The sequence below is a fragment of the Bufo gargarizans genome, chromosome 1 (genome assembly GCF_014858855.1).
Source record: "Bufo gargarizans isolate SCDJY-AF-19 chromosome 1, ASM1485885v1, whole genome shotgun sequence".
Classification (NCBI taxonomy): Eukaryota; Metazoa; Chordata; class Amphibia; order Anura; family Bufonidae; genus Bufo; species Bufo gargarizans.
In genome coordinates this window covers 703,094,976-703,107,969 of record NC_058080.1, presented here as the reverse complement: position 1 = coordinate 703,107,969, position 12,994 = coordinate 703,094,976, and the positions used below count along the sequence as shown (strand labels likewise).

Below are 12,994 nucleotides of genomic sequence, written 5' to 3'. Positions count from 1 at the left end.
CAAATTTTAGGTACTGCATATCACTGTGTTATTGCATATTATTGACTTGTAAAATCCCAAAGCTTAATCAGTATATTATTGTATAATAAATCATTTATATTTTTGCATAGACACTTGTACCGTATTTACCGATTGCACAACATAATTCAATTAACAACAATCTCTTTTTAGGTGGATCGAGGATCAACTTTTAATTTTTCCTTTGATCCTATATTTTTTATATAAAGCCTTTATATCCCCTGCATAAGCAGTGAGTACGGGAAGGAGCGCATATTGCGTTTTTTGGTAGGGAAAGTCTAATAAACATACAAAATAAATTAGAAAAACTTTTATAAGGGCATTAGGAACATCTTATTAAAATTTTACACAAAGGTTTAGAACTCTTTAAAAATGTCAGGTAAACCAGGAATGGAAGAACTTACTGTGTGGGAAACTGCTGAGGACAATACAGATGCTGCAGGAAGGCTGCTCTGGTGCCCAGACAAAGTGCTAGGAGGAGAATAGACACTACATTAGAAGGACAATTTGCAGCAGTAAGACAAGTGAACTGGCTGCACAAGAATAGACTGAGCAAAAGAGATCTCCACATATAAATTCAGATATGTGTTTGGTTTACCATCACTGTCTGATGCGCTTACTGCGAGACGAGCTTCATGGTTTCATACCTGCTAAGTTGGGATAAAGAGCTGTTTGAGAGGTCGTTGGGCTGTGGCAAGCTGGAGAGTGACACCGCAGATGTGTGCTGCTGCGAGACTGCTGGAAGGAGAGAAGAGGCGGTGGAGGCCGGACTGGACAGGGACACTACAGAAGACAGGTTCTGCGAGCTCTCAGACTTCACTGATTGTACGGAGGAAGCAGCTGGAACCAGAGGACACTCATAAGACAACCTTACCCACAGACAGCAATTCATTTCCATGTTAATTTTTAGTTAGCACTCCATTCAGCCATATCCAGGAGCGGAATCGCTACTATCTACATCTCCTTCACTCTTGGCCAAGAACGAGGTCCCGGGACGGGACCGAAATGTTGGCCATGTTTCAAATTATGCTGGATGGAATAATAAAGAGAGAGGAAATATTATAACTTTCTAAGTGCTGTGGTGTTATATACAAGTGACTTTGGGAAAATACCTACCACTGAGCAAAGTGACTAAGGGAGTGTAGACCACATATCTTAAGTTTTCAAGTTATACAAAGAGCTGCCGCAGAAAGGACACACCCACTAAGCAGTCAGCTTGAAATTAATTAAAAATAGAGCAATGAATGTGGAGATCTCTGGATCCATGTGAGGTGCAGGGCTGGTTCTAGCCTTCTTTGAAATATTGTCATTTACTATATGATGTCTGATTTCCATTTTTTATATTAATCATTGAATAACCCTGTAAAGGGGGGGGGGGCTGGTGGATAAAATAAAATTTGTACTGAATATTCTTAAAGGGGTTGTTCAAGGTATTTTTATTGATAACCTATTTATATCCTCAGTATAGGTCATCAATATAAGATGGACAGGGGTACAACACCCAGCACCCCCACCGATCAGCTGACTGAAGAGAATGTGAGTGCGCTGCCTCTTCACTGTTTACCTGCTCGCTGTCGCAACAGTAGCGGTAAGCAGGTGTAATTACAAGAAGTCATCCCAGTCACTTCAATGAGACCGCTCGTTCCTATACACTTGAAGAGGAAGGAGCTGTCCCATTGAAGTGAATTAAAGTACACCTGTTCATGCCTGCTGTTGCGATGGCGAGCAGGTAAACAAGGAGGAGGAGGCAGCACTAGCACAAGCGCACGCACTCTTTCAAAAACAACAACTCCTAAACAAGTCCTTTAACCTCTTCAGGGCACATGACGTACCAGTACGTCATGTGTATTTCCGATCACCATCGCCGCCCGGTGATCGGAACCCAGTGCCTGCTCAAATCATTAAGCAGGCACTTTGGCTAAATGCGCGGTTTGATCGGGTCCCCATGCGGCTGTAGGGGGGACCCGATGGCATGGAAGGCAGCGCGATGCCTAAGGAAGGCATTGCGCTGCCTTCCGTTGACGAGCCTGTGAGATCCAGGCTGGAAGCTGTATGAGTAATACTCACTGTATTACTCATACAGCCAATGCATTCCAATACAGAAGTATTGGAATGCACTGTAAAGGGATTAGACCCCCAAAAGTTCAAGTCCCAAAGTGTTGGAAAAAAAAAGTTGAAAAAAAAAAAAAGTTTTCCCCCCAAAAAATTAAGTTTCAAGTAAAAACAAACAAAAACGTAATTTTCCCCAAATAAAGTAAAAAAAAAAAAATTTGGGAAAAAAAATAGAAAAAAAAAAAAAAAAAGAAAGAAAAAAGTATACATATTAGGTATCGCCGCGTACGTATCGACCGGCTCTACCGGTCAATAAACATATCACATGACCTAACCCCTCAGATGAACACTGTAAAAGATAAAAACTGCTAAATAAACCTTTTTTTGTCACCTTACATCACAAAAAGTACAACAGCAAGCGATCAAAAAGGCATAAGCCCACCAAAATAGTACCAATCTAAATAGTCACCTCATCCCGCAAAAAATGAGCCCCTACCTGAGAATCGCCCCAAAAAAAAAAAAAAAAAAAAAAAAAAAAAAAAAAAAACTATGGCTCAGAATATGGAGACACTAAAACATCATATTTTTTTTTTTTTTAAAAAGCTGTTATTGTGTAAAACTTACATAAATAAAAAAAAAAGTATACATATTAGGCATCGCCACGTCCGTATCAATCGGCTCAATAAAAATCACATGAACTAACCCCTCAGATGAACACCATAAAAACTGCTAAAAAAAAAAAAAAAACATTTTGTCACCTTACATCAGTGTTTCCCAACCAGTGTGCCTCCAGCTGTGGCAAAACTACAACTCCCAGCATGTCCGGACAGCCTTTGGCTGTGCAGGCATGCTGGGAGTTGTAGTTTTGCAACAGCTGGAGGCACACTGGTTGGGAAACGCTGCCTTATAGCAAGCGATCAAAAAGTCACAAGCACCCCAAAATAGTGCCAATAAAACAGTCATTTCATCCCGCAAAAATCATACCCTACCCAAGGTAATCGCCCAAAAACTGAAAAAAAAAATATGGCTCTCAGACTATAGAAACACTAAAAACATTTTTTTTGCTTCAAAAATGAAATCAGTGTAAAACTTACATAAATAAAACAATATTAGGTATCACCGCGTCCGTGACAACCTGCTCTAAAAAAAAATACCACATGATCTAACCTGTCAGATGAATGTTGTAAACAAAAAATAAAAACGGTGCCAAATCAGCTATTTCTTGTTGCCTTGCCTCACAAAAAGTGTAATATAGAGCAACCAAAAATCATATGTACCCTAAACTAGTACCAAAAAAACTTCCACCCTATCCCGTAGTTTCTAAAATGGGGTCACTTTTTTTGGAGTTTCTACTCTAGGGGTGCATCAGGGGGGCTTCAAATGGGACATGGTGTTAAATAAAAAAAAAAAAAAAAAAAATCCAGCAAAACCTGCCTTCCAAAAAACGTATGGCATTCCTTTCCTTCTGTACCCTGCCGTGTGCCCGTACAGCGGTTTACGACCACATATGGGGTGTTTCTGTAAGCTACAGAATCAGAGCCATAAATATTGAGTTTGGTTTGGCTGTTAACCCTTGCTTTGTAACTGGAAAAAAAATTATTAAAATGGAAAATCTGCCAAAAAAGTTACATTTTGAAATGGTATCTCAATATTCCATTAATTCTTGTGGAAGACCTAAAGGGTTAACAACGTTTGTTAAATCAGTTTAGAAAACCTTGAGGGGTGTAGTTTCTAGAATGGGGTCATTTTTGGGTGGTTTCTATTATGCAAGCCTTGCAAAGTGACTTCAGACCTGAACTGGTCCCTAAAAATTGGGTTTTTGAAAATTTCAGAAAAATGTCAAGATTTGCTTCTAAACTTCTAAGCCTTGTAACATCCCCAAAAAATAAAATCATTCCCAAAATGATCCAAACAGTCTGAAAATGGCAGAACTGATTGGATAGCGAGTCTGTGAAGGTATACACTCCCAACTGGTTACCCTCTGTACCCTTACTGAAGGCTAATAGCAATTTATTCATAACTTATAGTAGAAATAACAGAGGAATGGCACAACAGACATAAGAACAGATTCTCCAAAATTGTTATTACATCGGAAATGCATGTAGCTATCAAAACAGACATGTCAGGAGGGGTGACAGGTCGTCTTTAAATCATTTTCAATGATTTTAACATTTTCCATGTCACCATTTATAGTTGAACGAAAACAAAAAATCCTGCAGTTTTCGCACTAGCCACCATGTCTAATAATTGGCACGACTTCTTGGTTTACAGATTACTTTACTGCAGTTAACTCATTCTAATCCTGCCTGAAAATGTATAGATAAAACAGGATTCACCATTCGCAATGGCCGATTGTCAGAGCTTATCTATATTTTTCCTTGTACAATGACCACTGTGCAGGGCACAGAGCATACCCTCCTGACCATTGTGTCTATGGCCCATCGGGCTGCTGTAAAGAAATTTTTGTTTTAATGCTTTGTAAATGCTGAGGCAAGATGGCCACCCACATAATAATGTTAAAGAAATAACAATAATAAATAAAAAAATAAAAAAGACTTGTTACCATCAGGTTTTAACTGGCAGATAAAAATTTTGGCGACACATTTCCTTGGTTGGCTTTTCCCAGAAGCATTTCAAAAGTAGGAAATTCACATGATGGTTAGGTGGACACGTGCCAGCTGTCTGCCATAGTAACTTCTATGTACATATAAAGATGAGGCAGATATGATTATGACGACAACATGGAAGACTGATCTAAAGCCAAGTATATGCTAAAAAGGAGAAGGCAAAACAAAAAATGGCTGGGTACGGGCCTGAACAAATTTCCTGCTCACGGTTCCTACAATAGCAGGGCTCCAGATGGCGACCATTCCATGGTCACCAAAGCGACTTAGAATTGCAAAATGAATCACGGGTGAATAAATAGAGGAGCTAAAACAGCAAAGTTTATTGATATGCACTAAAAAAGATGAGACGGGGATACAAATCCTATTAAAATTCCCAGAAACTAAACTCAAAAGGACTTAAATACATAGGTCTCAAGTGTATCAGGTGAACTATATGTGCCTATTATGTCACCACCCACCTATTAGTGCCACAGGGGGAATATGTATTGTAGGCTATTGACTTTTCAAACCACTGAGCCTGGAGTGTATCATAATTTAAACACTCTATATGCCGGTACAGTGAATGAAAGAATAGACAGTCAATTGGCGCACTTAGCCGAGACCCAAGCTGCTCACAGGAGAGGCACGCAACGGTGTATAAATACACCAGTCCACTTATGGTCTCAAAGCTAAGAGCGACACAGACCTATTAGTATAGATCGCAAGGGTATCTGCTAAAAGATTCATGCAGATCCCAAGTGTAGAGATTGCGGAGGTGACCCTCATTCATCTGTGTGATAACCGATTTGTATAACAGATGAGGGGACTGCTCCGCTATACTAATAGGGCTACCAACTACGTCAAGGCTCTAAATCTACTGACTAAAACAGCGCGTCATGGCTCAACGAGTTTCCTCTAATAATAGTTCATCAGGAGCTATCTTAGCTGCTTAACCACCTCCCGTCCGCACGTTTACTATAAACGTCCGGGAGGTGGTTCTTTATTTCTGAAGGACGTTCCAGGACTTCCATTCAGAAACTGCAGCTGCACGCTAATCGTGCAGCTGCTGATCGGGTTGCCCGCTGTCAGTGACAGCAGGACAACCCAGAGAGAAGGCAGGGACAGTGCCCAGGTGTCCCTGCCTTCTGGATCGCTGCATACACAGCGCTCACCGAGCGCCGTGTATGCAGAGCAGGAAGCGCTATGAGCTTCCTGTTCCGGCCCGATGGTCATGAGAGTGCAGGAGCTGTATGAGGTCTTTCAGAGATCAGCCCTGCTCTGAGGCTGTACAGCGCTGCACAGCCTCTCTGGGGGGTGCATTTCTCCTGTAACTAGGTCTACTATGTCAGCCCCAGTTATAGGAGAAATCAACAGTAAAAAAAAAAAAAAAGTGAAGTAAATGTCCCCAAGAGGTCTTGTATGACCTTATGGGGGCCAAAAAGTTAAAAAAAAAAAAAAAAAAAAAAAAAAAAAAAAGGTACTGGATTTATCAATGAATGGCACTGCGCTTTTACAGGGTCACCTGACCGAATGGGGGAAGGCATATGTTACCTCTACGTCCCCACTGTATGAAGCGGCGGTGGCCCCTGATTGGCTGTAGGTGGAGCGCGTGGTCATCTCTGAGCGGCGTGCGCTTTATCTACCTACTTCCGGTGACGCATGACGGAGGACTAATGGGGCTCTGTCCCCATTGGTTGGAGGTGGAACGCACGGCCATTTTACCTCTCGGCGTGCGTTCCATCTGTATCTTTGACGGCCCGATCGTTTTTCATCGTAGTGGCTGCGTAGATTGACAATAATTATGCGGCTCACCAGTAGCCCTGTCCTACATTTAAGGAGGTAGATCTGATTTGGTTATGTCCCCTTATTTAGGGGGACATTTAGCAGGATTACTGTAACCTAGATTGGCCCCTCCCTATGGCAGGATCACATGATTAACACCAGCATCCCTGAGTGATCCCTTTACTTGGGACAAGCCCCTTCTGGCTATTTAGGGTCGGTGGGAACTCCAAAGAAATTGGAGCTACAACATATCTTGCCCCCTGGAGGCCCTTACAAGATGTTCACCTAGAACCGCTGACTTAAATATCCTTCCAGTGGACCAGCTAAGTATACTCTTTACTGGTGGGGAGTCGGTTTATCTTAACATAACCGCGTGCGGACTCTTGTACAGTCAGTTAATTGGTTTTGGTTGTGGCCTCCAGACTTAAGATCCATCTTCATTGATATCTGTTGAACACTGTGTTTGATTGACATTGTTTTTTGTCCCCTGATGAACCCCTTCAATGAGAGGAAGGGGGGAAACGCGTCGGGACACGTGATTATACAACCGATATCTTCTTCTATATATACACTATTACCCAGATATCCATATGGGATAGTATATAAAGGGCACCATAAGGATAGACAGCATAGGTACGTGGACGGAGTGTGCCTACCATCAAGACATCTCTGGGCTGAAGAGGAGTTATAAAGGGATATCGTAGGGACAGATACTGTTGTGGCACGGGTTGCCCTGATGCGTTCCTCCCCTTTTTCCCTCTCATATTGATCCGCTTGTCTGATCCTGCTCGTCCGTGTGTTAATTGTACTGTATTTGTGTTGTGTTTTGTTGCACTAGTCGTTCCTCTTCCAGGGAATTTTAATTGACCAAAATAAAAGGTTAAATTTTAGGTAGTCGTACCTCAGTGATATTCACTTGACCGAAACCCTCAGGTTAATACTGCAAAAATAAATAAATAAATAAAAACTGTGCTAAAACAACCAGTTTTTGGGTCACCTTGCCCCATAAAGTGTTATAATGAATAATCAAAAAAATCATATGTACCCAAAAATAGTACCAATAAAACTGGCACCTTATCCCATAGTTTCCAAAATGGGGTCACTTCTTGGGAGTTTCTACTGTAAGGGTGCATCAGGGGGGCTTCAAATGGGACATGGCATCTAAAAACCATGTGGAGTTTCTTTTCTTCTGCGCCCTGCCGTGTGCCCATACAGCAGTTTATGACCACATGTGGGGTGTTGTAAACCGCAGAATCTGGGTAATAAATATAAAGTTTTGTTTGGCTGTTAACCATCGATGTGTTAGTTTCTACAATGGGGTCATTTATGGGGGGAATCCACTATGTAGGCCCTACAAAGTGACTTCAGACCTGAACTGGTGATTTTAGCAATTCTCTTAAAAATTTGAAGAATTGTTTCTAAACTTCTAAGCCTTCTAACGTCCTAAAAAAATGAAATGACGCTTCCAAAATGATGCCAACATAAAAGTAGACATGTTAAGTATGTTATGTCTACTTTATGTTGGCATTATTTGGAAATGTCATTTTATTTTTTTAGGACGTTAGAAGGCTTAGAAGTTTAGAAGCAATTCTTCAAATTTTTAAGAAATGTTAAGTAATAAATATTTTATAAGGTATCACTGGTTTAAAAGCAGAGAAATTTAAATGTAAAAAAATTGCGAATTTTTCAAAATTTTTGGTAAATTTGGGATTTTTTCATGAATAAAAGGTGAAATATTTTGACGCAAATTTATGACCATCAAATGTGTCACGAGAAAACAATCTATGAATGACTTGGATAAGTAAAAACGTTCCAAAGTTATTACCACATAAAGTGAGATGTGTCAGATTTGCAAAATTAGGCCTGGTCAGGAAAGGGGCAAATGGCCCAAATGGGAAGTGGTTAAAAAAGTACAGCGCATCAGCTGTCCCACCAGCGTGCATATCAAACGTTGCAGTTTTAGCGCCTCTATTTATTGACCAGTGATTAGTTTTATATCAGAGACGTAATATCCTTATCAATTATATAGTCTGTGAATTGAGAATATCAAAATGGCGACAAGACTTTGTAGTCTTGTTGCCATTTGCACCTAGACCCTTCGCTGGGCTTTCATCCAGGAGACACAGGCGAGTTGCACCGACATGGAACGTGCCGCTCTCAGCGCGCGCCATGTTCTCCTCAGCAGCACAGGGGAGAAGGAGACAGTGCCTCCTCCCTGTGCCCCAGCCACCAATGGACTGATATCAGGGAGGAAGAGGGGCTATGGCTACCGCACCACCAACGAATATAGTTTATGTCGGCCATATCCCATACCCGGCCGGCGACTGCGCGCTGCGATTTGCTGCAATTAACCCCATCAGGTGCAGTACCTGAAAGGTTAATTGCGGCAGATCACAGAGGGCAGTCATTGAGGCTGGGTATGGGATATGGCAGGCACCCGCAGCCTGCGTTTGTATTCAGGCATAAACTATATTCACCTAAATTAATGTGTTAATTATATTCATTGGTTATTCATTATAACTATAATCATTGGTGGCGTCCCCTCCCCTCCTCCTCATTGTTGGAGCAGTGGCAGCTTCTGATCTGAGCCCCACCAGTGTAAACATGGGGCTCAGATTGGGCACCATGGCAGCCAGGACACTGTAACCCTGGCTGCCATGGTAATCTCCCTGGTGCAGTGTGCACTATGCCCAGGGCAGCAGGGAGTGTGAGATCCTATTCACCCTAATAGAGCTCTTTTAGGGTGAATAGGACAAGGGATGAAAAGATCCCAGGTTCTAGCTTCTAAGGGGGCTAATAGTAAGTAAAAACAGAATACTAAAAAGTTTAAAACCCCCTTTCCCATTTTTACATTAAAATATATTTAAAAAAATTAAACATATTACATATCGCTGCGCCCCAAAAAGTGAGAACTATTAAAATATTTAAAAATCTCCTATGCGGTGAGCGCCTTAACAGGAAAAAAAAATAACAAAAAAAACACAATTTGCCATTTTTTTTGTCACCTTGTGCTAAAGAGGATTCTAATAGAAAGACAGTTTGTTATGGATTAAGAGATGACGTCAATCTGAGACTGGCACAAGACTCAGCAAGTTGTTGTCCACACAATAATTAGGATATGTGCTTGGAATGAAACATCATTGTCTTGTTCAGTAGCTCTGCCCTCGCAACAGGGGCACGATTCTGGGGAAAGTTAATATCCATAATAAAGGCTACAGTAATAGAGAAAACTTCTTAACGACTTATGTTACTGCTGCATACGTCAGGAGAACGCAAACAATGGTAATGTTCACAAAAACTGTACTTACTGTTCAAAGACACTTGTGCCCGAATTCCATTGTGTCCGTTCTAGAATCAAAATAAATGAAAGCTTAATACAATAAAGGGTTTGTGAACCCTTGCCTTAAGTCATCGGCTAGAAGATTTAAAAAAAATCTGAAGCTCATTTATACATTAGACAGTGCCAGAAAACATCAAATCACGATACAATTATTAGGGGTGCACCGAAATGAAAATTCTGGTCCGAAACCGAAACTTCAGGATACCCCTTGACCGAAACCGAAACTGCCTTTTTGCCCAAATACTTTTAAAAGACCCCCCACCCCATAACAGTGCCATCCACAGACCCCCACCCACCCTAACAGTGCCATCCAACCCCAGTGCCATCCACAGACCCCCACCCACCCCATAACAGTGCCATCCACAGACCCCCACCCACCCCATAACAGTGCCATCCACAGACCCCCACCCACCCCATAACAGTGCCATCCACAGACCCCCACCCACCCCATAACAGTGCCATCCACAGACCCCCACCCACCCCATAACAGTGCCATCCACAGACCCCCACCCACCCCATAACAGTGCCATCCACAGACCCCCACCCACCCCATAACAGTGCCATCCACCCCATAACAGTGCCATCCACAGACCCCCACCCACCCCATAACAGTGCCATCCACAGACCCCCACCCACCCCATAACAGTGCCATCCACAGACCCCCACCCACCCCATAACAGTGCCATCCACAGACCCCCACCCACCCCATAACAGTGCCATCCACAGCCCCCATTGTACAATTAATAGATTAATAGAAAATAGCGGGGAGGGACTGGGAGGAGGAGCTGGGGGCCGGTGCGTTCACTGTGCTCCGGCCCCCAGCTCCAGTAGTTATAAAATGTTGTACAATTAATAAGCATTCTATTCATGAGGCCCCCTCTGCAGTATTACATTCAATACAGCCACATCCTACTCACAGGGCTGTCATCTTAATGCTGGCCGGCCGGGCAGAGGAGCTGCAGCGTCACAACTGACGTCATGTGCCCGGCCTACTTTCTGAATGAAGGAGGCGGCGCAGGCATGTGACGTCAGTCGTGACGCTGCCGCTCGTCTGCCCGGCCGGCCAGCACAGCCCTGTGAGTAGGATGTGGCTGTATTGAATGTAATACTGCAGAGGGGGGCCAAATTAATAGAATGCTTATTAATTGTACAACATTTTATAACTACTGGAGCTGGGGGCCGGAGCACAGTGAACGCACCAGCCCCCAGCTCCTCCTCCCAGTCCCTCCCCGCTATTTCCGGCCGATATGTAAAAATATCGGCAGAAACAGATTAGGTGCATTCTCGGCCGATATTTTTGGCCGCCGAAATTTCGGTGCACCCCTAACAATTATAATACAACTAGCAGAAGGACCCGTTTTCGCACGGGTATAATTAATCTATTTCACTAAATGTTTGAATGTTTGTGTGTCGTTAAAAGATACAGTATGCACTATACCAGTGACATCTACAGCACCCCGCCCCTTAACACTGACCCCCCCCCCACAGTGCACCATCTCGATAAAATGGGACATCCACAGCAGCCAAACCCCTTAACTTTGACCTTTACAGCAGCCTGCCCCTTTAACAGAGTTCCACAGAACCACACCCCCTTGACAGTGACCTCCACAGAGGCCCGCCCCCTTATGTGACCTCTACAGCACATGCCTTTTAACACTGACCATAGGTTACAGTCACCTTAACTGACCTCCACCATTCCCAACCCCCTTAACAGAGACCTCCACAGTCCCCTCCTCCCTTAACAGTGACCTCCCCATTGGCCGCACCTTTTTTAGTGACCTCAACAGTACCCCGTCTCTATAATAACGATTTCTACAATAACCCACCCTCTTAACAGTGACCTCTACAGAGCTCTGTTCCCTTAAAATGTGACCTCCACCCCCCCTTAACAGTTACCGCCATAGCGGACCGTCCCCTTAAGTGCTTCTTCCCTCGAAAGCGCCATGTTTTGCGGTCCACAAATTGTGGATCTGCAAAAAAGTCAACGGGTCTGCATCTAAGCCGCAAAAATGCAGCTCTGATGCGGAACCAAACCACAGTTCTGTGAATAAGTCAGAACTGTGACCTCTACCGTTCCCTGCCCCCTTAACAGAGATCTACACAGCTCCCGCCCCTTAAACAATGATCTTCACAGCATTCTGCCCCCTTAACAGTGACCTTCACAGCGGCCGTCCCTTTATTAGTGACCTCCACAGTAACCCATCTCCTTAAGGGTCCATTCACACGTCCGTTGTTTCTTTCCTGATCTGTTCCGTTTTTTGCGGAACAGATCTGGACCCATTCATTTTCAATGGGTCCTGAAAAAAAAAAAAAAAAAAAAAAAAAAAAAAAAAAAAAAAAAAATCGGACAGCACAAAGTCTGATTGTTTTTCAGGACCTATTGAAAATGAATGGGTACAGATCTGGTCCAGATCTGTTCCGCAAAAAACTGAACAGATCAGGAAAGAAACAACGGACGTGTGAATGGACCCTAACAGTGATTTCCACAATAGCCCGCCCCCTTAACAGTGGCCTCTACAGCAATCTGCCCCTTAACACTAACCTCCATAGTGGACAGTCGCTCTTAACTGTGACCTCCACAGAAGCCTGCCCCTAGGGTGGCCAGAGGTCCAGTTTTAGGCCGGACAGTCAGGCTTTCATACTCCCTTGTCCTCCGTCTGGCGCAGAGCCTGGATGGACAAAGGAATGTCCTTCTGAACAGCTCACTCTCAGACAGCAGCACTGTACTGTCTAAACATGAGCTGCAGGGAGAATGTCACCCTCCCTCCCCAGCAGCTGACAGAAGTAGATTTTTACCCTTATTTCTTCAATCCCCGTCGGCTACAGAGTGGGAGACTAAGGGCCTGCGAGCTTCTATTGGCTGATAGGAACGGTACATCCTAGAGAGCAGAGACCCGGTTTAAAACCTTTCCGGACACCTAACATGATTGTAAATGCGGCGGTGCGGATGCCTTTAGTGGACATAAACACATACATAAACGCCGCTTTGTATATTCTTTACATAAGGCAGTAGGAAAAAAAAAATAATCATACAAAAAGGAAGAGAGGTTGGGAGGTATATAGTAACTGCACCACATTCTTTGTTAAAGGTGTTGTCGGATTCAGAGCTTAACCTTGAAATATCCACATCCCCTCAGATATGAGCATCGGAGGATTTCATGCTTTGATGCTCTCTTGCCCTGCATCGCGCCAGGAA

At 43.3% G+C, this 12,994-nt stretch overlaps 1 protein-coding gene and 1 non-coding gene across 11 annotated transcripts in view; both read right to left on the bottom strand.

The window, feature by feature from the left end:
* The window catches only part of UBAP2 (ubiquitin associated protein 2), a 113,146-nt gene that overhangs the window by 23,062 nt on the left and 77,090 nt on the right, over nt 1-12,994 (bottom strand). For all 10 annotated transcript variants that reach the window (XM_044276281.1, XM_044276280.1, XM_044276279.1 and 7 more), the window contains exons 16-18: nt 9,767-9,806; nt 666-858; nt 423-489 (exon numbers count right to left, since the gene is read on the bottom strand). In XM_044276281.1, coding sequence (XP_044132216.1) covers nt 423-489; nt 666-858; nt 9,767-9,806 — 300 coding nt within the window. The remainder of the gene's footprint in view (nt 1-422; nt 490-665; nt 859-9,766; nt 9,807-12,994) is intronic.
* On the bottom strand, nt 9,532-9,611 carry LOC122925319. Its single transcript, XR_006387622.1, has one exon. It is a non-coding gene; the product is annotated as a small nucleolar RNA SNORD121A (small nucleolar RNA).